At 44.1% G+C, this 26,521-nt stretch overlaps 1 protein-coding gene across 4 annotated transcripts; it reads right to left on the bottom strand.

Moving 5' to 3' along the window:
* Position 1: 1 nt before the first annotated feature.
* RIC8A (RIC8 guanine nucleotide exchange factor A) lies at positions 2-26,514 on the bottom strand. Of its 4 annotated transcripts, XM_077932262.1 has the most exons (13): positions 26,387-26,514; positions 23,960-24,175; positions 23,294-23,366; positions 21,315-21,499; positions 15,498-15,545; positions 12,384-12,998; positions 10,873-10,967; positions 10,053-10,203; positions 7,638-7,733; positions 7,149-7,293; positions 6,101-6,245; positions 4,841-4,960; positions 2-1,268 (listed from the first exon to the last, which is right to left on the bottom strand). In XM_077932262.1, the coding sequence occupies exons 4-13, from the start codon at positions 21,396-21,398 to the stop codon at positions 1,133-1,135; spliced, it is 1,635 nt and encodes a 544-aa protein (XP_077788388.1). In that variant the 5' UTR covers positions 21,399-21,499; positions 23,294-23,366; positions 23,960-24,175; positions 26,387-26,514; the 3' UTR covers positions 2-1,132. The 4 variants fall into 4 exon arrangements, with proteins under 4 accessions (XP_077788388.1, XP_028592311.1, XP_077788392.1 ...); XM_028736478.2 differs by lacking the exon at positions 23,294-23,366; XM_077932266.1 differs by lacking the exons at positions 21,315-21,499; positions 23,294-23,366.
* Positions 26,515-26,521: the final 7 nt, after the last annotated feature.

Here is a 26,521-nt window from a genome sequence, read left to right on the forward strand (position 1 = left end):
ATTGTTATCTGAAGGCTTCATTTATTCTAGTGAAAATCTTTATATTTGTGCTAAGTTCAGAAACTGTTGGCAAAGTTGGAAACAAAGTAGGAGATGGGGGCTGCTTTTTTAAAACAGAAAAGCCTATGATCAGGATGAAGGTACATAACAGGGTGAATGCAGAGTGCTGTGGATAGAGGGGAACTGAAGCAGATTTAGAGTGCGGTTAAGCAATTGGTCACTGTCTTTTGTCTGAAGAGCACAGAGTGTGAGAGTAGTCCAGAAACTAAGCATGGTAGAAAGAGGAACATGGTGTCAAGGTTATAGTGGGGATTAGAGGCCTCTTGGCCCCAAATTATCAGCAAACGCAAACATTAATGTCGCTGTGAGCAAAGGATATCTCAAGAGGTTTGCACATTATCTCAGATAATGGACACATACCGCACATATACATACTATTTCAACAATGCACGTTTCCTTACCTGCATGTTTCCATACACATGTAATGTGTCTTAAAGGAACTGCCTAAAAATGTGACTGATTGCCACACACATTGCACTTATATGCCTCCAGGAGTATGCTTTCTTGCATTTCCCATGTAAAAAAAAAAGCAGGCTTCTCATTGTTCACACGTTTCTATAATATGCCCCAGTCGTGTATGCAAATAGACATTTACATTTGCCAAGAGTATCCGTGTGTTTTAAACCACGCTGTATAGTTGCTGCATTATGTGCTTTGCACAAGTATCAATGCACGCACACACGCACACACATATATATCACCTGTGTGTATCACATTTTAGTCCCATATAAGTAACTCTGCAGTGCACTCACAGCACCCTTAAGTGCTACTAAACCTTGATATAATAAGAGATTGCCCTTCCCTCCATGAAATTTCTGCTCAAAAATCCTTGGAATCGGAGTGTAATAATCTTGTGGACACAGAGGGAAAACAGATCAAAAGAGCTAAGCTGTAAAGAGCTCTCTAAGGTAGGAGTGTTATAGAGCTAGAGAAGAAACAGATGTTATACCACTCTGGGCGGTGGAGATCCATCCCACGGGAAGTCCTTTCTTGGGACTGGTCTCCTGATACAGCACCTGTTACAGAGAGAGAATAGAGGGTCCATAGGTTTTTGAGGAACAGGAAATGTTTTTCAGTCCAATTCCAAGTCAGAGTCAGATGATAACCTCTCCTCAGATATCTGATGGACAGCATCCTCCAAGGAGGTTACATTGAGAGAGGTTAAATTGCCATCTGGATTGACCCCCATTGGTTGGATGACTCGTTGTCTGCAATGGAAAGGAGAAATAGCACAGTCAGAGAGGGGCTCCTCATGATAACATTCTTAGAGAAACCATCAAGGGGAAGCCTACATTAAGGACAGACCAGTAGTATGCCCACTTTGAGAAATGTAATTCATTTGTTGATCCTAGCAGAAATAGTATAAAATAGCCATACATACCATCACCAGTAAAAACAGCCCCAACCCTCCCTCAGTTTGGCATCTGGTACATGTGCTGACACTGCTTTGCTCACATCCAGAATATAAATACTCACACCATGGACAAATGCTATTTGCTCAACTACAGATGTTGCTCTATTAACATTTCTAGAAGAGAATTTGAAGCTTTCGGATGAGATTCAATTACTAATGGTTTTATATGACAATCTACAGATCATCAGGTTGTTAGGCAGATTTCTTTTCAGGCACCTAAGATTGGAGATTGTAGGAACTGAATCTGGTGCCATTGGCAAAGCATGTGCTCAGTCACTGAGCTACCTTTAAGGATCAAGTGGAATGACTTTTCCACTGCTTTTCTATCTCCTAGGCCCTTTTAGTCCATCAAGGGAACTTGGTCAGTGGATTCCAAATATGAAAAACATTTTTCAGTCATAAATATTCTTCAGGAGAAACTACTAAGCAACAACAAATGAATCCAATCAGAATGTAGATTTCTTAATCCCATTTAATCAAATGTAAATGAAATACTGTATAATCAGTGTGTCAAATCTAAGAGTGTTGTTTAGATTTCTTGGGTAGAGAGGATGTAACCTCAGTATTTGGCCAGAAAGCAGTTTTTCATGCTCAGAAACCTGAACAGAACTGCCTACATTCTGACAAATCATTTTATATGATGAACCATTTCCACTGAAAGGAAAAAATATTTTTTTGTTTGAAACTCAGTGGGAAATGTGGAGACTAGCTTGATAATGAAGGCTTTTCCTTCATTTTATGGTGCACTGGAGCTCTATTTTTGGCTTCATCGCTAGTTAAAGGGCACATTAGCCATGCACCAAATGCTAATTATCAGCCTTTCTGAACCTTCATGACATACATCCTGGGAAAGTATAAGGGTGTGATTTTCAGAGAAGTTAAGGTCCAAATGCAAGTTTGTAACAATGCTAAAATTACACTGGAGACCCAGGAAGTAATTGCTCCAAAATCTTTCTCCGCTAATCTAGCTGGAAAATGCCTCAGGGGTCCTTCTGATTAGGCCAGTGTTTCCCAACCGGTGTTCCGCGGCACACTGGTGTGCCGTGAGACCTTGCCTGGTGTGCCGTGGGGCGGGAACACCTGCCCCAGCCGCCCCGCTTCGGAACGCTGCTCCGAAGCGGGGCGGTGGGGCGGGAACACCTGCCCCAGCCGCCTCGCTTCGGAGCGCTGCTCCGAAGCGGGGCGGTGGGGCGGGAACCTCGCACCCCGCCGCCGGGCATCGGAACGATGCCCCGATGCCGGGCGGTGGGGCGGGAACCTCGCACCCCGCCGCCGGGCATCGGAACGAGGTCCTGGACCTCTTCTGAAGGCAGGCGGGGGCAAAAGTCTTTGCTCCCCCCGCCTGCCTTCCAGGGACAGCGGAGACTTCTCCGCTGCCCCGGGCGATCTTAAAATGCTGGCGGGCGGGAGCGAAGCGTTCGCTGCCGACCCCCAGCATTTTAAAATCTCCTCGGGGCAGCGGAGACTTCGCTCCCGCCCGCCAGCATTTTAAAATCGCCCCGGGACAGCAGGGGCTTTTAAAATGCTGGCGGTCGGCAGCAAAGCCCTCCTGTCCCCGGAGCTTGCGGGGCGGGAGGTGGGAAGAAGGGCTTTTCTTCCCACCGCCAGCCTTCAGAACAGCCTTCTGAAGGCTGACAGTGGGAAGAAAAGCCCTTGTCCCCCCCCCCCAGCCTTCAGAAGAGGTCGGGGGACAGACTGTCCCCGGACCTGGTCTGAAGGCGGTTTCCCTAGGAACGCATTAATTGATTTTCAATGCATTCCTATGGGAAACCGTGCATCGCAAGACGAAAAACCCGCAAGACGAAGAGACTTGCGGAACGAATTAATTTCGTCTTGCGAGGCACCACTGTACTTTTTATATAGTCAATATAGGCACAGAGTTAAATTTTTTAACATTTTCTAATGGTGGTGTGCCTCGAGATTTTTTTCATGAAAGAAGTGTGCCTTTGCCCAAAAAAGGTTGGGAAACACTGGATTAGGCCACATCAGCAGCAAAAGAAAATGACATTGTAGTGGAAATACCATTAATGAAATGCTCAGACTAGCATCTGTCTGTCTAATGCACACTGGAAACATGGGGCATCTGTATAAATAGACTGGCGGCTGCTCAGCAAGATGTCATTTGAACTCCTTAGGTAGATCCTGGATTCCTGCCCACACTACTCTTAAATGATGTATGAACAACTACTGTAGAGTGAATGCCTGCTGGGAAGGAGAATGGGTGGCATTAGCTGCCATCTGCCTTTGCAATAGTACTTCCTACTAGCAGCTAGCCAGAGTTATCACTACATAGCCTGCAGAATGAACTTTGTGGAGATGACATTCAAATGTATACTGTAGGTAAGTAGTGTGCAGTCCCCCAGGGTGCAGATTTCCATTATTCCCAGTCATCACACCCAGTTTATCCAAGGCGTTCATTTTCCAGCACAGATGAACCGCCACCTACAGCACTGATTTTGGGTTCCACCCCCCCCCCCAGGATTCTAGAAAATTTCTGCTTTAATAAAACAAATATTTCCAATCCTCATTGTTGAGGAAGAAACTTAATAATACATGGTCAACATTTTCCATGCCCTGCTACTCTAGTTCCAGTAGTCAAAAGGCCAGTATACCAGCACCCTTTTGGTATGGTCACCTGTCATTGCCTTCCTGTTGCTTGCCACTAAGTTCAATATGAAATTCTCCTAGTCCACTAGCAGTTACAAAACAGTCTAAATGGTTTTTTAAAAATGAGATGCACACTATTTCATTCCAGGAACCACATCTGAAGCCAATGAGTAAAGCTCTACTGTCACCAAATGATGGAGATCCAGTGTAGCTGTTGGTTACCATGAGAGAGGAGGGAAAGGCAACAGGGAGCTTGACACAGTGCATGGATTGGCACCCACACTGTGCTGAGCTCCCTGGTGCCATGCGCACCCCCCTCCACCTCTTAGTAACTCACAGTGATGCACAGCATTGGGAAGCCAAGAGAGCAATGCTACCCCATCAGCCACCACTGATGGCAGGGCAGTACTTCACTCCTTTCATTCTTTCAGTCAGTTGGTTCCCATTCAGCGACTGTTAACACATAAAGACTTAATGGACAAAATCATATTGATATCCTGTGCTACCTAACAGGCTCATGGCAGTTTTCAATGGCCTTTCTTGATGTTAATAGTCCTCTTTCCTAGGAGCTCACAATCTAAGACAGTCCAATGATTTGGAGGATAAAAGAGGTCAAATGTAAGTCAACAATTCAGAAATTATTCGTTTGAAGTCACAATGAGCTTGGAATTTCAGAACCTTCGATTTTAACTGTTTGACCTCTTTTAGCCTGCTCTTCAAACTGCTGACCCACTTCCCGATAAATCTATCTCATGGTACCTTGAGAGTTTGTCAAACATGTTCACCAGTTTCATTGCTTCAACCTCTTTCTGCTCATCTGTCATCCCCTCCATTGGGTTGGGAAGCTTCTCCTCCACACGTCCCGTTATAGGGTTAATGCTGTACGAGTCAGTCAAAACAACAACACACAGAAAGAAGGCAGAGCATGTTCATTTAAAAGGCAGATATATTGACCACTGGCATAATGACTGTTGACTGTACCAGAGATGTAGCAAACATTCTTCAACACTACATGCTACCTAAGACCAAATACTACTAAAAAATTGAAAATGGCACAGGATTCTTGGTAGGGCAAGTGGCAATCCACCTACTGACAGGCATGCCAGTTTTGATCCCCATTTGGACTGGTTATTGTGGAAGCAGGGGAAGAGGAGGAGGTTAGCAGCCCAGCAATCTAGTGCTATAATTCACATGCCTATCACAGACATACACCTTTAACATGAGAATACAAGGTGCTTTTGTGTCTCTGTCCCTAAAGTGTCCAGAATAGCACTCTTGACTCAGTTCAGTTCAATCTTATCCCTCTCATTGTCCAGGTTCTAATCTTCACCCCTTTCCCAGTAATGTTCACTTCTCCCTCCTCTGAATTGCAATAGTCCCTACTTTAATAAATTTTCTATATGTGCAAATGTATTCACATGTATCACAATATAACTGATGAGCAGGGGGAAATGGGAAGGGGTAGCAGAAGGAAAGAACATGGACATGGGATTGTGAAGTTTGTGCTAATAAAACAGTTAACCAAAGAATACCGCAAGATGGATTTAATCATGAATGATGGAAATTCTGTATATATTTGGAATAGAAGGGAGAATCTGCTAATGAAGGGGATGGGAGGGATGGGACAAGGGATAGGAAGAGAGAAAGCTACCAAGATAAATGGGAGTGGGGAGGAGTCAGAACCTCTTTCATGACATAAAAGCTTTCGTACATACAGCCACCTATAAATGGAGTTCAAAACAAAGGTTTGTGATGCTCTGCAGCAGATTATAGGGGAAAGCTGTTGGTCTAGACATACAACTGTGAAGATGTGGCAGGCAGTGAATAAGGCCATTAGGCATGGAAGCAGATAACTACAGTATTAAACACAGGGAAATGAACATCATGCCAATAAGAACGTTAGAAAGAAAAAAATGAATAATGGGTTGAGTGAGGAAAAGTTAACAAGAAAAGGACTTGTGCCAAAAGTAGAAGAAAGGGCAATACTTAAGGAAGCAATGCATACAAGGGGGTCCATACTTGGGTTTTGCCTCCTTGTATTCCTCTGTATCAGTGTCTTCATCCTCAGAGTATTCTCCTTCTGTCCGACCTCCTGTCATGAGGCCTCGGGCTGCCAGGAGCCCCGCAGCATTCCCATATCCCGTGTACTTCACAAACCGCGACACTGTTGAGGAAAATAAAGGCAAAAGGGTCATATTCTTCTGCTGCTACAAAAACAATCTGGAAAAGACTGCTGAATTCAAATGATCATAAAACCGACCCTTGCTTATCGGACCACCTTTCAAGGAAATGATTTCTTGCAAGCCTCTCAAGTCTGTAAGTCACATTCAGAGCTGCTTCACTTCACCTCTTTTGCTTCTCACTCTCCACCTGCTGTACAGGCCCAGGGAATCCCCTTACCCCTGTAGCAGCAGGGAACCCAGCTTCTTTGACTGTTAAATATATTTGTATTACTTTTACCTCAAGCAAATATAATATCCACACTAGAAGAAATGTGTGAAATGTCATATGGGACTGGTTGTAGGCATCTATGGGCTGGTGCATGTATTTGGAGGGAAAGTCACTTTGCAAAGGAAAAATATGGAAAACTGTTGCTATTGTCCTAACATTCAGCAAAAAGAGTTATTTAATTGTGAAGCGAGGCCCTTTGATTGAACTTGAGAGAGAATATGTAAGTATGTGGCTATCAAAGCTTAAGTTTGGAATTCCCTCCCTTTTTACAACAAATATTTTTCTTTCCTAAGTGTATCTCTAGTCAGTGAATGTTTAGGGTGAATTATTTGGTTCTGTTTCATTCCACCCCTACCCAAGCAATATGTAATTTTGCCTTATGACTCATAAGTGAATTGCCTCAGCTCTTAGCAGCCAAGCCACCATTAAAACATATTCTGTCTGTCTACCCGTGCTATGAATCTTTCAGCAGTTACGAAGTTGGATGGATCAGTCTATTCACTCAATTGCTTTTTCAGACAGTCAATGTTACAAGACATTGTAACATACAATGTCAGACATACAATGTTACAAGACAACCTTCACTAGATGAAATAGAACATGGAAAGGCACACACCACTCTCCTTGCAGAGAACAAAGAGGAATTCCGCAGCACAGTGCTTGACATCAGTGTCAATGTGAGTCATGAGGCGCACAAGCTTATTTCTCAACAAGTTCCCCACCTCCGGTCTATTTTTCACATCCCGCAGTGGAGGGAGTACCTGCAATTCCATGGAAAGGGAAGAGTTATTTTAAAAGGCCTTCCTATTACGTTGGTAAGTATTGCTCCAAAAGTGCCACTACATCTTTGCAGAAACCATCATGGTGACTTTTGCAACTTTTACATTAGGCAGACATGTGCCCACTCACACTCATATAGCAAGAGAGCACACAACTTCAAGGCATTTTTCAAAACAATAGGATCACACACAATCTTGGGAAACAATTTCAGTCTTTCTGCAGTATATATTTCCAGAATGATGGCACGGGTGGGGCTTGCCTTACATTTTTGCTGGATCAATGGAAGCATTACTGCTTAGGATCCTACATAATTTAAATACAGTACCTTAGCTTTAAGGAATTTCCTGGTCTGTCGATGGGCTCGAGCACTCTCAGTCAGCAAGTTCAGCACAGGGGTCAGGCTCTCCTTAAGCTTGTGACCCTATAGAAGAGCCCACAAAAAAGAAGGTAATAATAATAATCACAGCCATGTCGTTTCCCATATAGGGAAAAAATACCGTATTTTTCGCACCATAGGAAGCACTTTTTCCCTCCTAAAAAGCAAGGGAAAATGTGTGTGCGTCCTATGGAGCGAATGCAGGCTTTCGCTGAAGCCTGGAGAGTGAGAGGGGTCGGTGCGCACGGACCCCTCTCGCTCTCCAGGCTTCAGGAAGCTATCCGCTAGCCGTGGGAGACCCAGTTAGCGGAGACCTTGCCGGCACCCAGAAGCTTGGGGCGCGCTGAGCTCTGCACGCCCCAAGTTTCGGGATTAGCGCTCCGCTACCCGTGTCTAGGCTGCGGATAGCAGCCTGCTTCCCTGAGCGTCGGGCACCCTGAAAGCAGAGCGCCCGGCGCTTCGGGAACACACCCGCAGCGTGGAGAGCCTTGCAGGAGTTCCCCGCAAGGCTCCCCACGCTGCGGATAGCAGCCTGCTTCCCGGAGCGTCGGGCGCCCTGAAAGCAGAGCGCCCGCGCTTCGGGAACACACCCGCAGCGTGGAGAGCCTTGCAGGAGTTCCCCGCAAGGCTCCCCACGCTGCGGATAGCAGCCTGCTTCCCGGAGCGTCGGGCGCCCTGAAAGCAGAGCGCCCGCGCTTCGGGAACACACCCGCAGCGTGGAGAGCCTTGCAGGAGTTCCCCGCAAGGCTCCCCACGCTGCGGATAGCAGCCTGCCGCCCGGCGCAAGGGGCGCCCTGAAGCAGAGCGCCCCTCGCGCCAGGCATACATCCGCAGCGTGGAGAGCCCTGCAGCAGTTCCCCGCAAGGCTCCCCAAGCTGCGGACAGCAGCCTGCTTCCCGGAGCGTCGGGCGCCCTGAAATCAGAGCGCCCGGCGCTTCGGGAAGACATCCGCTGCGTGGAGAGCCTTGCAGGAGTTCCCCGCAAGGCTCCCCACGCTGCGGATAGCAGCCTGCTTCCCGGAGCGTCAGGCGCCCTGAAAGCAGAGCGCCCGCGCTTCGGGAACACACCCGCAGCGTGGAGAGCCTTGCAGGAGTTCCCCGCAAGGCTCCCCACGCTGCGGATAGCAGCCTGCTTCCCGGAGCGTCAGGCGCCCTGAAAGCAGAGTGCCCGCGCTTCGGGAACACACCCGCAGCGTGGAGAGCCTTGCAGGAGTTCCCCGAAAGGCTCCCCACGCTGCGGATAGCAGCCTGCTTCCTGGAGCGTCGGGCGCCCTGAAAGCAGAGTGCCCGCGCTTCGGGAACACACCCGCAGCGTGGAGAGCCTTGCAGGAGTTCCCCGCAAGGCTCCCCACGCTGCGGATAGCAGCCTGCCGCCCGGCGTGAGGGGCGCCCTGAAGTAGAGCGCCCCTCGCGCCAGGCATACATCCGCAGCGTGGGGAGCCCTGCAGCAGTTCCCCGCAAGGCTCCCCAAGCTGCGGATAGCAGCCTGCCGCCCAGCGGGTGGGGCGCCCTGAAGCAGAGCGCCCCGCGCGCTAGGCAGACATCAGCCAGCCCCACAAGCTCGGGGGACAGCAGGGAGGCGCAGCGCCACTATCCCGCTGTTCCTCGACCTGGTTCGGTTTCCCTGACCTGCTTTTGGGGGGGAAATAAAGGGAAATTTTTTTTTCTTTATTTCTCCCCCAAAAAACTAGGTGCGTCCTATGGTCCGGTGCGTCCAATCGTGCGAAAAATACGGTACATCACAGTACAATTTTTTTATGGAAGGCTCTAAAAACACTAGTTTCCTTTCTCTGAAACAGAGGAGGTAAATGGCAGCTCAGCTGCAGGCAACATCCTAGTAAATCATCAGGGTAGATCAGGCACCCCCAACCTTCGGCCCTCCAGATGTTTTGGACTACAATTCCCATCATCCCTGACCACTGGTCCTGTTAGCTAGGGATCATGGGAGTTGTAGGCCAAAACATCTGGAGGGCCGCAGGTTGGGGATGCCTGGAGTAGATCATAGGCGTAGCCAGAGGGGGGGGACAGCTGCCCTCCCCAATCAAGTAAATAAATAAATAGAAATACTTAACTAACTGACCAATTGCATCAAAGATATATCTGTTCTGCCCCCCCAACATATAGTCTCCCCCCCCCCAAAATAAATAAATCCTGGCTCCACCCACAGAGTAGATATACCTTATAACTCATCCCTTTTCTCAGATGAAATTTTATGGTATAAGAAATTCAGGGTACCCACCAAAACCTGTAACACTCTGTAGTTCCCCTCTTCCTCTCTAAGAAATATTACAGTGTATTTCACTGGCTGCATGAAAAGAATCTGAAGTAAATGTGGGTGTGAGGCAATGAGGAACTTTTCACCCACCCTGTCAAGACGTCGGTCAAGGAAATCCAGCAGAACATTGACAGCATCCATGTTGACTCCCATATATTCAAGCGAGCCCGGGTGCACCTTGGGGGCCAGCAGGACATCCAGACACTTGAGAGGCAGATTGCCCAGAAGGTTGACTGTGTGGCTGGACATGCAATGCAAGACACAATATGCAAAGGAAGGAGCCTCCACATCAACAAGGAGCCATTTTGTTTTGTTGTTTAAAACCTGACAAAGATCTAGTTAATTTCCATTTTCAAGAACCACGGGAACAAGACCCAAAACTATCCTTTCCTTGGCATCGTGACAAGACTATAAACACTCCTGAGAACATTTAACAAGAGGATTTACTTCTCCCATGTACTGCCTCAATTTTCCCTTCCCTTGCTGTTTTCTGATGTCCATTTTTAGATTATATCAAACTAATTCTTTATAAAGTGCCATGTACTATATCATCATCATCAATAACCAGTAGCCAGTGGCGGAGCAACATGCTGCAGCCCCCGGAGCGGAGAACAGGCGGGGGCGTGGCGCGTCGCCTGCGGGGGCGTGGTGCACATCCCAGGGTTGCGCGTCCCGGGGGCAGCCACGATGGCATCCATTCCCCAAATGGTACCCAGTGCGGCACGCTCCCCCGCCCCCGTACGGCAGTGCAGGTAGCACTATATCAATCAGTATCAGCAACTAAAGTCCTTAGGTACTAACTGTGTCAATAGACCTGACCCCCAGATTCTTGAATACCCAAACTGTATGGCGGTCATGATAATGTTTTTTGTTTTCCCAGCCAAACCAAGTTTTTCACCACGATAATCACCTGTGAAATTCTTCTGTCCGATCTTCACCATCTGCTGAAATCATCAGGCAGTGACGGAGGAGGGCACCCAGGCGTCGGTACAGAGCAGCATCTTCCTGGCCCCAAAACACAATGAAAAGCCTGATTATGAGAAAGGAACATATCTCTCTTGTGCACAGTCTGTTGTTTGCAAAAAGCTACGCTTTACAGTACGTTCTCAAAATGGAATGTAATTCTAGTCCAAAGAAAAACTGTGCCCAAGGAAACTAAAAATGTGTGTAGCTGAATTACCCTGCTCAGAATACAGCCCTTAACAGAGTTCCTGGCACCATTTTGTGGAGAAATGTGGGCATAGTAACCAAAGTAGGGCTGAATGAAGTAGTACGAGACTCCTTCATTCAGCATTTCTTTCTTCTCTTGACCCCTTAGCCTTCTCTCTGGGTGTCTTGATTATGCTCCCACAATTTTGTCTAAGCTGCATTCTTCCTTCTCTTTCCCCACAATGTAAAATTATGCAAAACAACAATTAAATTAGGCAGCAAGAATATAACGGTTAAATTAAATTAATTCATACATACACAAACACGGCAAATTGCAATTTAAAAAAATATCCAGTCATGGAATTTGGATTGTCTGGTTACTGAATCTGGAATATTTTCTTAAGGCAGAACTCCAGATGCAAATATTGTTTCCCTACAGAGGTATCTATATTTCTTCTGCCACACTTTACCCTCTCTTCTGCTGCTTCATGTTTCATTTATTTATATTTTTAAAGGTTTATAAACTCACATCATAAAATATCAGAGCAGAATACATAAAACCCAAAGTAATTTTGTTGAGGATTTCTACAATCGAGCAGTATAATTTTGATGAAATAAATAAATAGTATAAAATAGACACCCAGAAATTATATCCTTCACAGTCTCCCTGAGCTCACAGTTCATTACTAATCCAGAAAGTGAGAGAGACTCTGGATATTTTAAATAGCTTGATCTGCTAGGTTTTCATCCCGATTTAGTTAGTAAACAGACACTGGCAGTACCTTGCCAACACTGCTGCTTACACCTCAACACCCACAATGCTAGGCTTTCTTTCTTGAGTTGCCATGCATTGCTGAAAAATAGATTCCACCAGATTGTAATATATCTGATTTTACCATGTTTTAGAACAGGTCTGTGGAAGCAAACATAACATAATTTTAGAAATGAATGTTTTCATTCATTTAGCCTTTCTTTTTTATTGGCTTCGAGTGTGCAGGAATTTGTGCTTTTGTATGTTGATAAATAGGCCTGTTTATAACAACAATCAGCCAGTGGGAATGAGCAGAATTGACCAAATATGTAGTATTTGGCGCTCCCAGAGAACAAGTCAGAAATGCAGGGGGGTGGGGTGAACTAAGTCAGGCAACTTGCCCCCTTCCTTTCTTAAATGGTGTCTATAAGCACAGGAATCATGGATGAAAGAAACAGATACATAAAAACAGAAATACATCACAAAATTGAGCTACCAAAAGCTCTCTCTGAGTGTCCTACCTCATCTACCTCCCTCTTGCTGGTGTCAAATGTGATATTGAAGAGCACTTTCAGGATCTCCATGGCACGCTCCACCTCCTGCCGAGGTAAAGGAGCAGAAGGATTCCCCTCAGCAGCTACCTCGTGAGGGTCTAGCCACTTGACTCCCAGGGTCAGTTCCAAGGTATCTGTCATCAGACCGATACCCCGGAGTTCCTGCGCAAGCTGCTGCCGGATGTCCACCCTCAATGCCGTCAGCAAGAAGAGAAGGCGCAAGTCAAAGAACTTTATATCATGCGGGAGGTTTCTCTCGTTGTAGAGTTTGATGCGGTCTGTGAGGCCCACCACGAACCGGGCTTCGGAGGTCAGCTCCTGAGCCCGGGGACTGCTGAAGACAATGTTGCAGAGACACTTCAGCGCCTCCAGGATCACTTCAAGGTCTGGAACCTCCAGAATCTGCTCTTCTGCGTAATCAATCCCCGCGTGCCTGGCCAGCGTCTTCAGGCCTTCCATGGTTGTGAAAGGGCCAAGGCAGCTTTTGTCTCGGGACAGGATCCGTATGCTTTCCAAACAGGTGACCTGGCAGGATGGCTGCAGCACCCTCTCCAGAAACTTGATCAGAAGCGCAGCCAGTTTCTGAAGCATTACAGAGGTGGGGGGTGGGAGAAGAAAACGAGTAGTGAAGCAATAAACGTCTATGTGAAGAAAGAAAAGTATGTCTGCGCTAGTGGATTGCACAGGTTCAACGAGCTACGTTGTACCTCAAACCTGCACAACCCATCCAGTGCCTCGGGTCATATCCATCTTGGTCAGTCACTGCCAGTTTCGACCCCATTAGTACATCTGTGACACATGTTAATATACTGTACCACTTATTATTTGACTGTAGAACAGTTTATAATTTTTAAATAAATAAATATAGTTAAAATAAATGAGGCTTTTTTGCCTAAATGTGCACTGCTCTACACTTGCTTATATTGGGCAGGTTAAAAATTTAATAATAAAAACAGCAGCAGCAGCAGCAACTGCATTTGCAATTTTAATGACAAGTTCCCTGCAATTTGCAGATATGCCTTTGGGACTCCTCTCAAAACCTCTGGCATTGGTGGCAACATTCTAACTCTAGGTTATTAATGAGCAAGTTTAAAAAAGCAGGTTTAAAAATGATCCTTAAGAGGATTCCACTTTCTATACACACACCCTCATTGGTTTTACAACAACAACAACAACAATTTCCTTTATTCACCCGATGGTCATTGGTTTTAGTGATATGTAGTTTTTTGCTTTCTGCAGGCCACAATAAAGCAGCAAAATGATGCAAAAGTGAGTGGAGGAGTGCCATGGTGGACCTTCAGTGAAAACAGATACAGTATTTAAAGATAGGCACATTTGTAGTTTCATAGGTTTCCTCTCTTTCTCTCTCTCGTCTTCTCTTTGTATCCTTTTATTCTGCAACATGTAAGGTAAAGGGACCCCTGACCATTAGGTCCAGTCACGGACGACTCTGGGGTTGCAGCGCTCATCTTGCTTTACTGGCTCAGGGAGCTGGCGTACAGCTTCCAGGTCATGTGGCCAGCATGACTAAGCCGCTTCTGGCGAACCAAAGCAGCACACGGAAATGCCGTTTACCTTCCTGCCAGAGTGGTTCCTATTTATCTACTTGCACTTTCATGCTTTCGAACTGCTAGGTTGACAGGAGCAGGGACCGAGCAACAGGACCTCAACCCGTCGCGAGGGATTCTAACAACCGACCTTCTGATCGGCAAGCCCTAGGCTCTGTGGTTTAACCCACAGCGCCACCTGCGTCCCTTTCCGAAGCAGGCTATGGGTCAATTTAATCCAAATTCAGTAAAGGTACAGAGGTGTATCTATTTTTGGAGCATTATCAGCACTTGTTTAAATGCCTTTTTAACTGATGCTAGTGAACAGGACTGCTTATGCAAAGAACTATTGTTCTCCTCAAAGACTGGTGGCTTATTTCTGTCAGAGTTCAAATCCAGAGAAGAGAAACTGAAAACAGCTGCGGGGTGGGGTGGGAGAAGAGAACAAGTCACAGTAGCTTTCTGCCCTGGAAGTGAATGCAATAAAGATATCTGCATAGTCACTGTATGCAGTTACATCTTGGATGATCCCCCTTTTCTTTCTGCAATTTGGCTATGCAGTAAAACTCAAGGAAGCTTCCTTGAACAGATAAAATTATACTAGCTGGTGCACCTACTGAAAATGTGCCTGCCAATGTATGACCCTATTTATTAAATTTATATCATGCCTTTCCACATAATGACGCCCAAGTTGCCCAATATCAAGTAAAATAAAAATACAACATAAAATAATCCCATACACATAAAATACTACCTATAAAGCAAGCAGGTAAAAAACATGTCAATAAAACTGCCAGTTAAAAACGGTACTTTTTATTATCTAAAATAGTTAAATAAATATTTAATAATCAAATATTTACCTATCTATCATAATAGTATTAATAAGATTGGTTATACTTATCATTAGTAATTGTTCATATTATTTTAACAGTTAAATAAAAGTTAACTATTATTTTAAATAGACCTTTTAGACCTATATCAACAGGAATGCTTATATATAAGGATCTCAAACACTACAGCTTTACAGGAGTTATGGTTTGATGTAATTGGCTTAGCACTGCTGCCTCATCAAGGAAACTTCATGAGGGAACTGAGCTCCCATTATTTATTGTGACTGTGCCTCCTCATAGAAAGGCCTTTCTGTATAAGCACCTCACACAACTACTAGTCAAGTAGATTATTTGCTACTCATCTCACGGCTCCAAGACTGGGGTGGGGGGTGGGGTTAACAAAAGAAATGGGACCTGAATGCAACAGGTGCCTCGCTATCAAACTGTACTCTGCTTCTTACCCAGCATGTGGTTTTATGAGGCAGCACCATCAGCCACCCTCTAGCTGCTACCAGCATGATTTCATACTTCTTGAGGACCATAATATACATGAAGCATGCTTTTGAACTAGACACTTTTGTTCAGAAGGAAAAGCTTCCATGCATGTAGGAGGAATTCAGTGCTTTCAATGTCTAGGGCAAGTCACCATCTCACAGCCTCAGTGATCCTGATGGAGTAAGCAAAATAAGAAAATAAGTACTTACCCTCCTTTCTTCCTGTTCCTCATCTTCAAAAGTGAAACACTGTGATTTCTGAGAATGAAACAGAGACAACAGATATGTACTAGGAAAATAAACTTACTCTAAAAGCGCAAAAGGAATTTTAAAGTGATAATCAACTGATTTCTTCTGAACACCTACAGCATGCAACTCCAGTGAACACTATAAAGCAGTGAGAAGTTAAGCAAGAAACATGCTTAAACTGATAAATTCATACTGAGGAGCATATGAAAGCTATGATACAGTGGTACCTCAGGTTACAGACGCTTCAGGTTACAGACTCCGCTAACCCAGAAATAGTACCTCGGGTTAAGAACTTTGCTTCAGGAAGAGAATAGAAATCATGCTCCAGTGGTGTGGCGGAAGCGAGAGGCCCCATTAGCTAAAGTGGTGCTTCAGGTTAAGAACAGATTCAGGTTAAGAACGGACCTCCAGAATGAATTAAGTTCTTAACCCGAGGTACCACTGTATAAGGAAACTGTGCAGCTCTGAACAATTCTACTGTTTCATATAAGGCTATGCTGAAGAAAACATCAAAAGATACATAGGATGCAATTCTGAAGTAATATAAGATGCAGAGCAAAGCAAATTTGGGGTGCAGTCCTTAAAGTACTTGCATCTGGAAAGCCTTTTGAAGCCATTGAGGATGTGCTCAACAGAATCATTTGAACAACACACACAAAAAAACAACAACCGAGAAAATGACAATCTAATTAGTTTCTCTTGACTTTGGAACAAGAAGTTTCAATACATTATTGCAGCCAATTTTTATTTGAGTAAAAATTCTTATGAGTCTACAACATGGAAGATGGAAGAGCAAATTTTCTATAATTCTCCCTTCCTGCTGCAACCCCCTGCACTCTTTCTCATGCTTCTCTGGAGAGTCTTCCAACCTTCTAGAGCAGATTTTGTACGGCATAAGGGACTGCAGGGGGAAAGTGAGGAAAGTTCCATTGCCCATTCATGAGATGCGCCTGCCAGCAAAAGAGGAACTCTGCTCAAGGGATGCTCCCACAAACAAGCCTAGTTATGATCCAAGTTTTTGTTTTTGGAATGTGTATATATGTCACTTATGCAAATCCCTAGCTAGCCACTACTGATCATATTGTTCAAAAGCATGTTACATGATTTGTTTCATCACAAGGAGCTTAATAAACTAGAATGTACAGAACCTAGCATGTTAGGAGTGCCCAGTAAGGGTCACTTTAATCCTACACAGAATTAGAGACACTGGGCACTGAAAATATCTAGAGTCCATTTTTAAAGTATGCTATGCATACTTAAAAAGTTGGAAACTTTGAATTAAATTCATAGGGTCATTTCAAAGCATACCTATTCAGTCTTGAGGTACCAGGATACCGAGACATCCAAACATCAGCAAAAGATTAATTGTTATGCTAAGGCAAGTAGACAGCTGCCCATTCATCTCATACCACTATGTTTTTTTCCTTCCATTTACACTGTATGAATCTAAAATCTTTAATTCAGTCCTACACTCTCCACATCTTGTTCTACTGAAATTAACTGTCCTGAGATAACCTTACAATCATTTTAAGTGAGGGTAGATAGTGACATTTTTTCCACAATGAAGTGGTAGGGGAGCACACAGGGCTCTAACCTGAATTGTCAACTACCACTCAAAAGATTACCGTATTTTTCGCTCTATAACACGCACCTGACCATAACACGCACATCGTTTTTAGAGGAGGAAAACAAGGGAAAAAACATTCTGAATGAAACAGTGGATGTATCATTTTTGTGCTTCATGCTGTGGCCACAGACATGTGATCTGATGGTGAATTTGGGGTGACCCAATGCAAAAATCCTGAGAATCCCTGTGGATCCATGCTTTGTAACCACGTTTTTGCACCATTGCAGCCCCAGGCAACAGTGGGTGCGTGATTTTTTTGGTGCAGGCTGTAGCCATGGACATGCTATGTGATCTGATGGTGAATTTGGGGTGACCCAATGCAAAGATCCTGAGGATCCATGTTGATCTATGCTTTGTAACCACATTTTAAGTGGGGAGCGAAGGAAAAACAAAGAAGGGACATGAGAGGGGTGTGCAGAGAAGCAGCTGGCTAAGAATGCTGGAGAGGGATTTAACGGGTGGGAGGAAATAAAGGCAAAAGTTCCCCCCCAAGCCAGCCATCTCTCTCTCTCTCTCTCTCTCTCTCTCTCTCCCCCTCCCTCCCCCCCTCTCCCTCCCCCCTCTCTCCCTCTCCCTCCCCCCCTCTCTCCCTCCCCCCTCTCTCCCTCTCCCTCTCCCTCCCCCACTCTCTCTCCCTCTCCCCCAGCAGCACCGGAGCACAGAGAGGAATTAGAAAGAACGACACTCTGCTTGCCTGGAGGGGAGGGGCTTTCCCTGCTCTTTGTTCCGTTTCAGCAATCACAGCAACGAAACAGAGGAGGGTGGGCAGTAAGACCCTGAGGCAGAATGCAGGAAAGCTGCCACTTCCTCTTTTCAGGTTTCCCTTCTCCGTGACTCGCGATTTGACTTTTGCTTGATTTTTTGGCTCCAGGGACCACACATTCGCTCTATAACACGCACAGACATTTCCCCTTCCTTTTTAGGAGAAAAAATCTGCGTGTTATAGAGGGAAAAATACGGTACTAATTTCAAGGGCAATCCTCAGTACAACACAGTTCACACAGCCCAGCCAGCTTTCCTGAAGGAAGAATACATGGGAAACTGTAAATAAGGACCCAAAATTCGAGTCCATTTGCTTTTTAAAGTCTTCTAGATTCTTTTTAAATTTTATACTACTTTGTAAACATTTCATAATCACAATGTATTTTATTTTTTTAGCAGATTCATTTTTGCTATGTATGAAGATGATTCTCAAACAGACACAGGTAAATCACTATTGACAGGTCTTGTTGACACTCATCTATGCACATTCCAAAATCATGTTCACCTCTCTCTCATTGCTATCATATAGAAATGAAATGGAATACTAAGATTCCAAATTTAGGAATGATTTAACAATGCATTTTGGCTATATGAAGAGGATTTCTTTAATGGTCAGGAGGCCTTATGCTTCAGATCTTGCAATATGTTTTATTAGCAGCAATGGTTTCTGAAACTCTGTTCTATGGTACTCTGTGCTTCCTTGAAAACCTATCAAGGGATCCACAACAGTTTTAATTTATTAGATATGTATTTCACTTTTGGCTTGGAGTCCTCAGAGTGGCTCACATTCCACGTGGGAAGATACGGGGAGGGGGGAGGATGAAGAATAACATTATCAATGAGAATACAGTGGTATCTCTGGTTATGAACTTAATTTGTTCCGGAGGTCCGTTCTTAACCTGAAACTGTTCTTAACCTGAGGTACCACTTAAGCTAATGGGGCCTCCCACAGACCCGCTGCCACTGCGCCACCGGCACGCGATTTCTGTTCTCATCCTGGGGCAAAGTTCTTAACCCGAGGTACTACTGTCCTACTTCCGGGTTAGTAGAGTCTGTAACCCGAAGTGCTTGTAACCCAAGGTGTTTGTAACCTTAGGTACCACTGTATTGGTAATGATGGGCAAGCTTCTCTGAAAGACAGCCCTGCCCACTGAATCATACACTGTTTGCTATTGCAGACAAACAACTAAACCATATTTTGTACCATCTTGTTTTGCTGGGGTAAGGAGGAGGGAGAGATACAGGAAGAACGGCCTATTACTACCTGAGTTGATTATGACTGTAGTTTTCAAATTTTCTACTTTCAGGGAAACCCACGCTAACTTTGCTGAAGGGAAACCCCTACAATGTAGAATATTATGATGCATGTCCTAAGATGGGCAGTCCATTCATGCAGCGCTCTAAGGCAGCCTACCGGATCTCATCATTGCCCTCTGGGAATTAAAACACACACTCTAGGACACACTAATGCATCCCTTCAGCTTTACATTGCAATGGAAGATCAGCAATGGTGGGCAAGCCATTCTTCAGGAAAGCTTGCCCACCATTCTTGATCTTCTGATTGCAGGATTCCTAATAAGTTTCCAAGGATCTCATGGGTTTCCCACACTACTGTTCAAAAACTCCTAGCAATATCTTGGTTTTGGTTTCATATTCTCCCGAGTGGCAAATATTCCTTCTCAACATCAAACAGAGATCATTCATGTGTCGAAGAAACAAAGTTCTACAGCCTTTGCTGCTGCTTCATATACCGTCTGATTTATATGCAAACATCATTAAGAAAAAGAAAAATGAAATTCACATAATTGTTCCCTCAGTTGTTGAATAAGCCTACTAGTTGCACTCGATTCACTGGTAGCTGCTTGGCAGTGACAGCTGAGAAGTGGAGCACAAATGTCACTGTTAGGTGTATAGCTTTTATATTATATTTTATATAGCCTAATAATTTTTTTTTGGTAAAAACTAAGAAGTTTTTGGTAAGCATGACTTTTGTTTTATCTGCTGTGATTCCTCTTATGGAGTTCCCTCTCATGAATTCTTAAAATATCTCAGCATTAAACTATTTCCATACTGAGAGACCACAGTGAAGCATTTCTGGGTGCTCAGAGAATGGCAGTCGCTCTTCCAAACACTGATTGAGAAACACCAAAAGGTTGCCTTTCTGTTTACAAAGCTCTTGTTCTCTAAACTTCCAGGTAGAATACTGATTTTCTCTATCCAAAATTGTCTACAAATGCATACATACAGTACATACACATATATCCTGAATGGAGTTCTAAAGGTTTAAACCTTTTTCTCTGCTAATGAAGCTGATATTTTATCTACCAGTCTCTGCTTTATTCATGTTGTCATTGCTACAGCTGGAATCTTTGCCACAGCAAAACAAGGGGAAGGCTCAGCAGTGGAGCACAAGCTCTTAATGCAAAAGTTCCCAGGTTCATTTCCCAGCATCTCTAATTAAAAAGCATCTCAGGTCAGGACTTGGAAAGACCTCTGGTTGAGGCCTCATTGTGAGCTGAAGTAAACAAATGCTGGCTTAAAGACCAATGATCTGACACAGTGTAAGACGATTTCGTATGCAAATAAATACATGCAGTTTGCCAACTCATTTATTTTTCCTCTGAGGAAATACCATTTGTGCTACATATAAAATGTGCAGCTTTGCTTATTTCCCACCTAGTTTAAAGGTCTACCATAAGGGGAGTCACATAGATATGTAAACCAAAAGTATTCCTGATGCAACTGCCTGTAAATTAATGACACATTCACAGGAGCTTGATTCCAAGTTCTCAGATATGATTATCATTGAAGTATCTGGTTCTTGTGTCATTTTGAAACAAATCTAATGGTTAGTGCCTTAGACTGCTTGTTCTCACTATGTTCATTGTTTTCTCTCTCTTCCCCATCAGTTTTCAAATGCCATATCTATGGCAATCCCTTCATTAAGAGATTTTTTAATTATCTAAAATTGCACACCGCACAGTAGTTCTATTCCACATACAGCTCCTCCTGGGGCTGCCTGTTTGTTAATACCACACATCTGCTTGCCACATAAAGCTCCTCCTTTCCCTTCTGCTCTCCAAAATCCGTCCTTCACTGCTAACATCGATTTTTCCAACACGTCTGACTCTGGCCAAAGCAGCACAAGCTCCCCATTACAGACAGGAAAAAAGGGAGAGTGCAGTCACAAACAATCAATATACAAAAGACCTACTCTTTGCAAAGGCAAAAAGATACTTGCCCGCAGAGGTTAACAACATTTTGTTGAAGCAATGCAGGCAGATGAAACTGAAGGCAGCTTATGGGGAACGGCATCAAAGCACCAGCACAGATTCTCCAGCTGATCCTTCCGACTGACATCAGCCAAACAATTTCCAATGAATACTCACCTCCTGGTTGTAGATCTGCAGCACCTTGAGAATAGTATCTTGCTCCCCACTTTCGACAGTCTCTAGCACAGTCCGGAGCGCCATTGCTCCACGGTGTGGAGGTGGCCTGGAGTGCTGTAAAGTGTGGCAAGCGGCTTTGCAGTCTGGCTGGATAATTACAGATGCGCAGGGCCCTAATCACACAGCTGAGGAGGAGATGAGGAAAGCAAAGTGAGACTGCCCACTTCAATATGCCCAAAGCACAGAGCAGATGGATGATCCTAGTAAAACCAGCCAGCAGCTCACTCGCTCTCTCACACTAATCCTCTTCCCTCACTGAGCTTTGCAGCTTTTAAAAAATGCCCTCCCAGCAAAGCACCTACAAAAGCCTCCCCCTCCCCCAGTCTGAGGATTACCTCAGAAGGGATGCTGCAGCTCCCTGAAATAGCCTCCCTCCTCCAACTGTCCTGGTTTCTGTTACAGCACAGAAAAACCTAGAACCATCCCAGTGATATATTTTAAAAATGTACATAGCACAATGTAGGCAAACATACACACTCCCCCATCTAGGTTAAGGTGGCAAAATCATTTGTCAGGTTTCCACAGATCTGAGTATCTTTTAAATTGACTCCCGTTAGATCCAAATACATGAACCTGGTTAAATGTATCATCTGCATTCAATTACCACAGAGTAACAAACATGGCAACTGTTTAAAGGATGTGTGGCCATGTTTGTTTCCCTCCAGTGGTCTTTCTAATCACAGCACATGATGTCAGCACACAGTGACAGGGTGAGGGAGATCAGCAGGCCGTGCACACAAGCTGGGAGAGGCAACAAGAAGTCCATGCCTGTCCCATCTTGAGAGTGCTCAGCCTTATAATCAAGTGCATTCCATTTACATTATAGAATCCATCCTGGCCTTCATAACTAAAATGCTAATCATGATGATATATGTCTCTTCCTGCAAGTTGCAAATTATGTGCAAGCCAGAATTACAGAAGCCTGATAACATTCCCAGAATGCGATGAGTTGTACTATCTAAGAGTCACGTCTCATTTTTAGAGGTGCCTGACCTTCACACTTTACATGTGTACTGAGGAAAACACTACCCAGCTGCCACAAAGTGTGAAATTGCTGTGAGCTACAGCTTACATGGACATAATTAAATACTTGCTATGAATTCTTTGCAAACCAGCAAAGAGTATGGCACAGAACAACATCCAAATAAAGAACTAAGAGATACGATGCTATATATTTATGACCAGATACAGGCAGGCATTGTCAATTCTGGCACAGCACCACCATCCTTGGATCCATAAATGCTTCATCTCATAAGAATTCAGCTGTCTTTTATACAAAATTTAATCAGCTCTCAGAGCTACAGGCATTGGAACAGTGGGGTATGTATGTGTGGAGACCGAGATGTAAACATAACCAGAGTATTAGAAACAAACTGCATGAAAATAAACAGCCTTCTGTACACATAGTTAATGCACGTCCCTACCCAGGGCCAATCACGCAACTAGTTCCTCGCAACTGGAGCTGGATCAAGGTCTCTATTGCTAAATCCCTGAAATCTTGTGGGGAATGTGGGCTTGTATGTTTTCCTGTATTCTCTTTTAAACACTGTACAAAAAGTTTTATGCCAGTTCTTTAACAATAAAATTGTCCCCTGATTTCTCCAAGCACCCTGGTAGATTTGTCTGGGGCCATTTGTCCCAAACTGGGTCCATTTGTCTCAAGTACAAATTGCGATTTGGCATACTGTTATTCAACTCCTATTAGGAAGGTTTGCAATGGAGTGGAAACACGAGTTTTGTGTTTACAACAAATAATTCAGACCATCTTTTGCCATAAGGTGTAACCCATTTTCTAAGGGAACTAAAAAGGAAAATATAGAATCATGGCATAAATTAGCTCTTAATTGCAAAACAGTTTTTTGACATCAAGCATTGTCAACAAGTGAAAGTTTATCAAAGAATGAGGCCAATAGCTCAACTGATTGTATGAGTTAGCTTGTAACAGCTTGCGAAACAGATCACTTCCTTTATCTTATATAGACTTGTGATAATCTGAAACAAAAGCAAAGCATTTTTAATAAGGTATATACCTTGAAATAGGAAACATCTGGCAGTACTTGCTACAATGATTGTAGTTAGCACTTCCACTACAGGTCCACACACATGCAAGGATTTTGTAATTTAGAAACAGCCATATCAGTTTATTTTTCACCCATTTCCAGTGCACACACTGGAAAAAAAGATCAGCATCAAACAGAATATGCAAACCTTTGTATATGAATGAAAATGTAAAGCTGAAGTCAGACCTGTTTCTATTTAGGCAAGCCATATATACATAGATTATGTTAATCTTTTAAACTCCATCAAAGCCTACTGCCATCCACATCCCTCTGGAAAACATTCACAAGCTGGGGGAAATGTAAAATATCCCATTAACCTATATCCCAGCCTGTCATCCAACATGCAAGCTACAGGACAGACTCCAAAATGGTTTAAAATAATATTGTTTATATATCCATTTTTTCCTTTTTTTAAAAAGAGCAAAAAAATCATTTTCACTATAAATTCATGCCTAGCTAGTCCTACTAACCTGAATTCAGAAATTTAAATACCAAACTAATCAGAGGGTGAGGGGGAAATGTTACCTTCTTTTTAGTTAAGCTGCCTTTTGTGTGTGCAGTTTTCGATCAGACTTCCTGCTTCATTTCCTGAAAACAGCAACTCTCCCTCCTTCCCCCAACCCTACCAAATGCAGTTTTCAAGAGCAGACAGCGGCTTTGTTGTCATTCTGCTGGAAATCCTGCTAGCAGAAAACAGAGGGCGCAGTGGGGAACCACAATGCTGGGCTGCTCATCCAGAGGCTGTAGAAGAGAAAGAACAGGTCTCTTGGGAATTCCACCCCTTTTAGTAACTGTCTTCAGGCTGATGGGAAATGGTGAATGCAAAACATACGGGAAGTGAGAAATCATGGCACAGAGCAGATGATTGGCTACAGTCAACTCCTGGCTTTGCTCCCCAGGCAGCAGTCAGAAATGGCAAACCAGCATCCACAGACTGGATATCCAAAGGGTAAAAAAGAAATCACCTGGATTTTCTCTTGGAGATTTTCTCTTGGAGATAACAGACTTATGGAAACCCTTAACCCAGCTTGTTATTTCTTCACTAACTAGATAGATAATACTTTAATCTTCTGTAATGATACTTACAGAAGCTTGTATATCCTCTTACTATTATTGTTTTAAGATTTTGGCGTTTGTCACCCTGGAGTTCTTTGAGATGAAGGCTGGGGTAGAAATTTAATAAATAATGACATAGATCAATGAGGTAGGAATAACTGCTACATCATTGTTCTACATAAATATTGATCTAGATTCTAGACAAACACTTAAATGTATCACTCTTCTATGTATAAGCATAAAAAGTCAATTGTACCAATATTTAACTACCCTCGCTCCAGGGGGGCAACTTGTATAAAATATTGTGGGGGGGCGAGGTAAGCCCTGCACCCCATAATCAATCACATGATGCAGTGCATGCACACCATTTGAGGGCTGGCCCCCTCAAATATTTTATTGGGGTGGCCAAATACCCCTTGGCCTCTAGGAGTTTGCGCCTATGCCTCTCTCTATGATTATTACACTAAGGGAAAAGTAATCCATATTATCTGTTCCTATCTACGGTATGTAAGCACTGTCTTTAAACATATAAACCACACACCCTCAATCGTGTTTCGGTCAGTTAACATGTCATTTTAGACTACTTTCTTGAATGAGTTCACTAACTTCAGTTCCACAAGGGATTTACCTCTGAGTAACTCCCCTTTGTCCCAGCTCCTGCCAACCTAGCAGTTTGAAAGCACACCAGCATGAGTAGATATGCTCTGGCACTCATCATGGTGTTCTGTGCGCCAGAAGTGGTTTAGTCATGCTTGCCACATGACCTGGGAAAGCTGTCTGCAGACAAACGCCAGATCCTTCAGCCTGAAAGCAGAGATGAGCATCACACCCCATCGTTGAATTCAACTGGACTTAACTGTCCAAGGGTCCTTCACCATTATCTTTACCTAAACATTTATTTATTTAAAATACGGTAGTTGCAGGCTGCCTTTCTAGTAAAGAAACTGCTAATTTTATCAAATAAATGTCTTTGAGCAGAGCAAGTAAACATCTTGCTGCTGTGTTATTTTATGAATAATTACTGTAGGTGCACCAACTCTGCATGCGATTACACTGTAAGCCATCACAACACAAAGTTATCTGGCCCCTCAATATGAAAATCATCCTTGCTCCTGGTGTGTTGGTAAGTGCTTTTGGACAAGACTGGACTTGCCCCTTATAAATGTATTTGGGCTTTCAGCCAGAATCCCATTCCCTTCAAAGGAACTTAAGCAACTTGCATGCAGGATGCCAGCCTTAATTACCAATTATTCTTTTGGAGTTATATACCAGTTCTTGCCAATGTATTGTATCCAGTACAACAAAATTAGTGTCCGGTATATTTAACATGAAGAAAAACACAAGAAGAAATTATTTGAACTGGAAGAACTAACATACTCATAAATTGTTTACATACGCAAACAAGTTTCTGTAAGCTATTAGGTAAAGGGACCCCTGACCATTAGGTCAAGCCGTGGTCGACTCTGGGGTTGCGGCGCTCATCTTGCTTTATTGGCCGAGGGAGCCGGGGTACAGCTTCCGGGTCATGTGGCCTGGATGACTAAGCCGCTTCTGGCGAACCAGAGCAGCGCACGGAAACGCCGTTTACCTTCCCACTGGAGTGGTACCTATTTATCTACTTGCACTTTGACATGCTTTTGAACTGCACAAAACCTGGAAGGTATGAGCGTGGTGGCATAAAAATGTCACACTTTAGCATTTGGTTTGCCAAACGCTCCAAGGCTCACTTGGAAGAATAAATAATCTTATAGACTTGCACTGCTCAGGAAAAAAGGGCGAGGAAGGAGTGCCACCTTTTCCTCTAAACGACTTCTTGCCCTTTTAACACCTGTGTGACAGGAATTCAGCCAACGAGCCTTTGTCGCAACCCACTAGAAGCCAGAGCGGGCCCCTTACATGGCAATCCTGCCCGAGGCCGCGGACCATCCAAGTCGTTCCCGAATAACAAGGGCGACGAGGCCGCTCTCCTGAAGGAGGGAAGAGCAGGCGTTGCAGCGGCAGCCGAGGACAAGGCCTCCACTCCCATTGCGC

The sequence above is a fragment of the Podarcis muralis genome, chromosome 1 (genome assembly GCF_964188315.1).
Source record: "Podarcis muralis chromosome 1, rPodMur119.hap1.1, whole genome shotgun sequence".
Classification (NCBI taxonomy): domain Eukaryota; kingdom Metazoa; phylum Chordata; class Lepidosauria; order Squamata; family Lacertidae; genus Podarcis; species Podarcis muralis.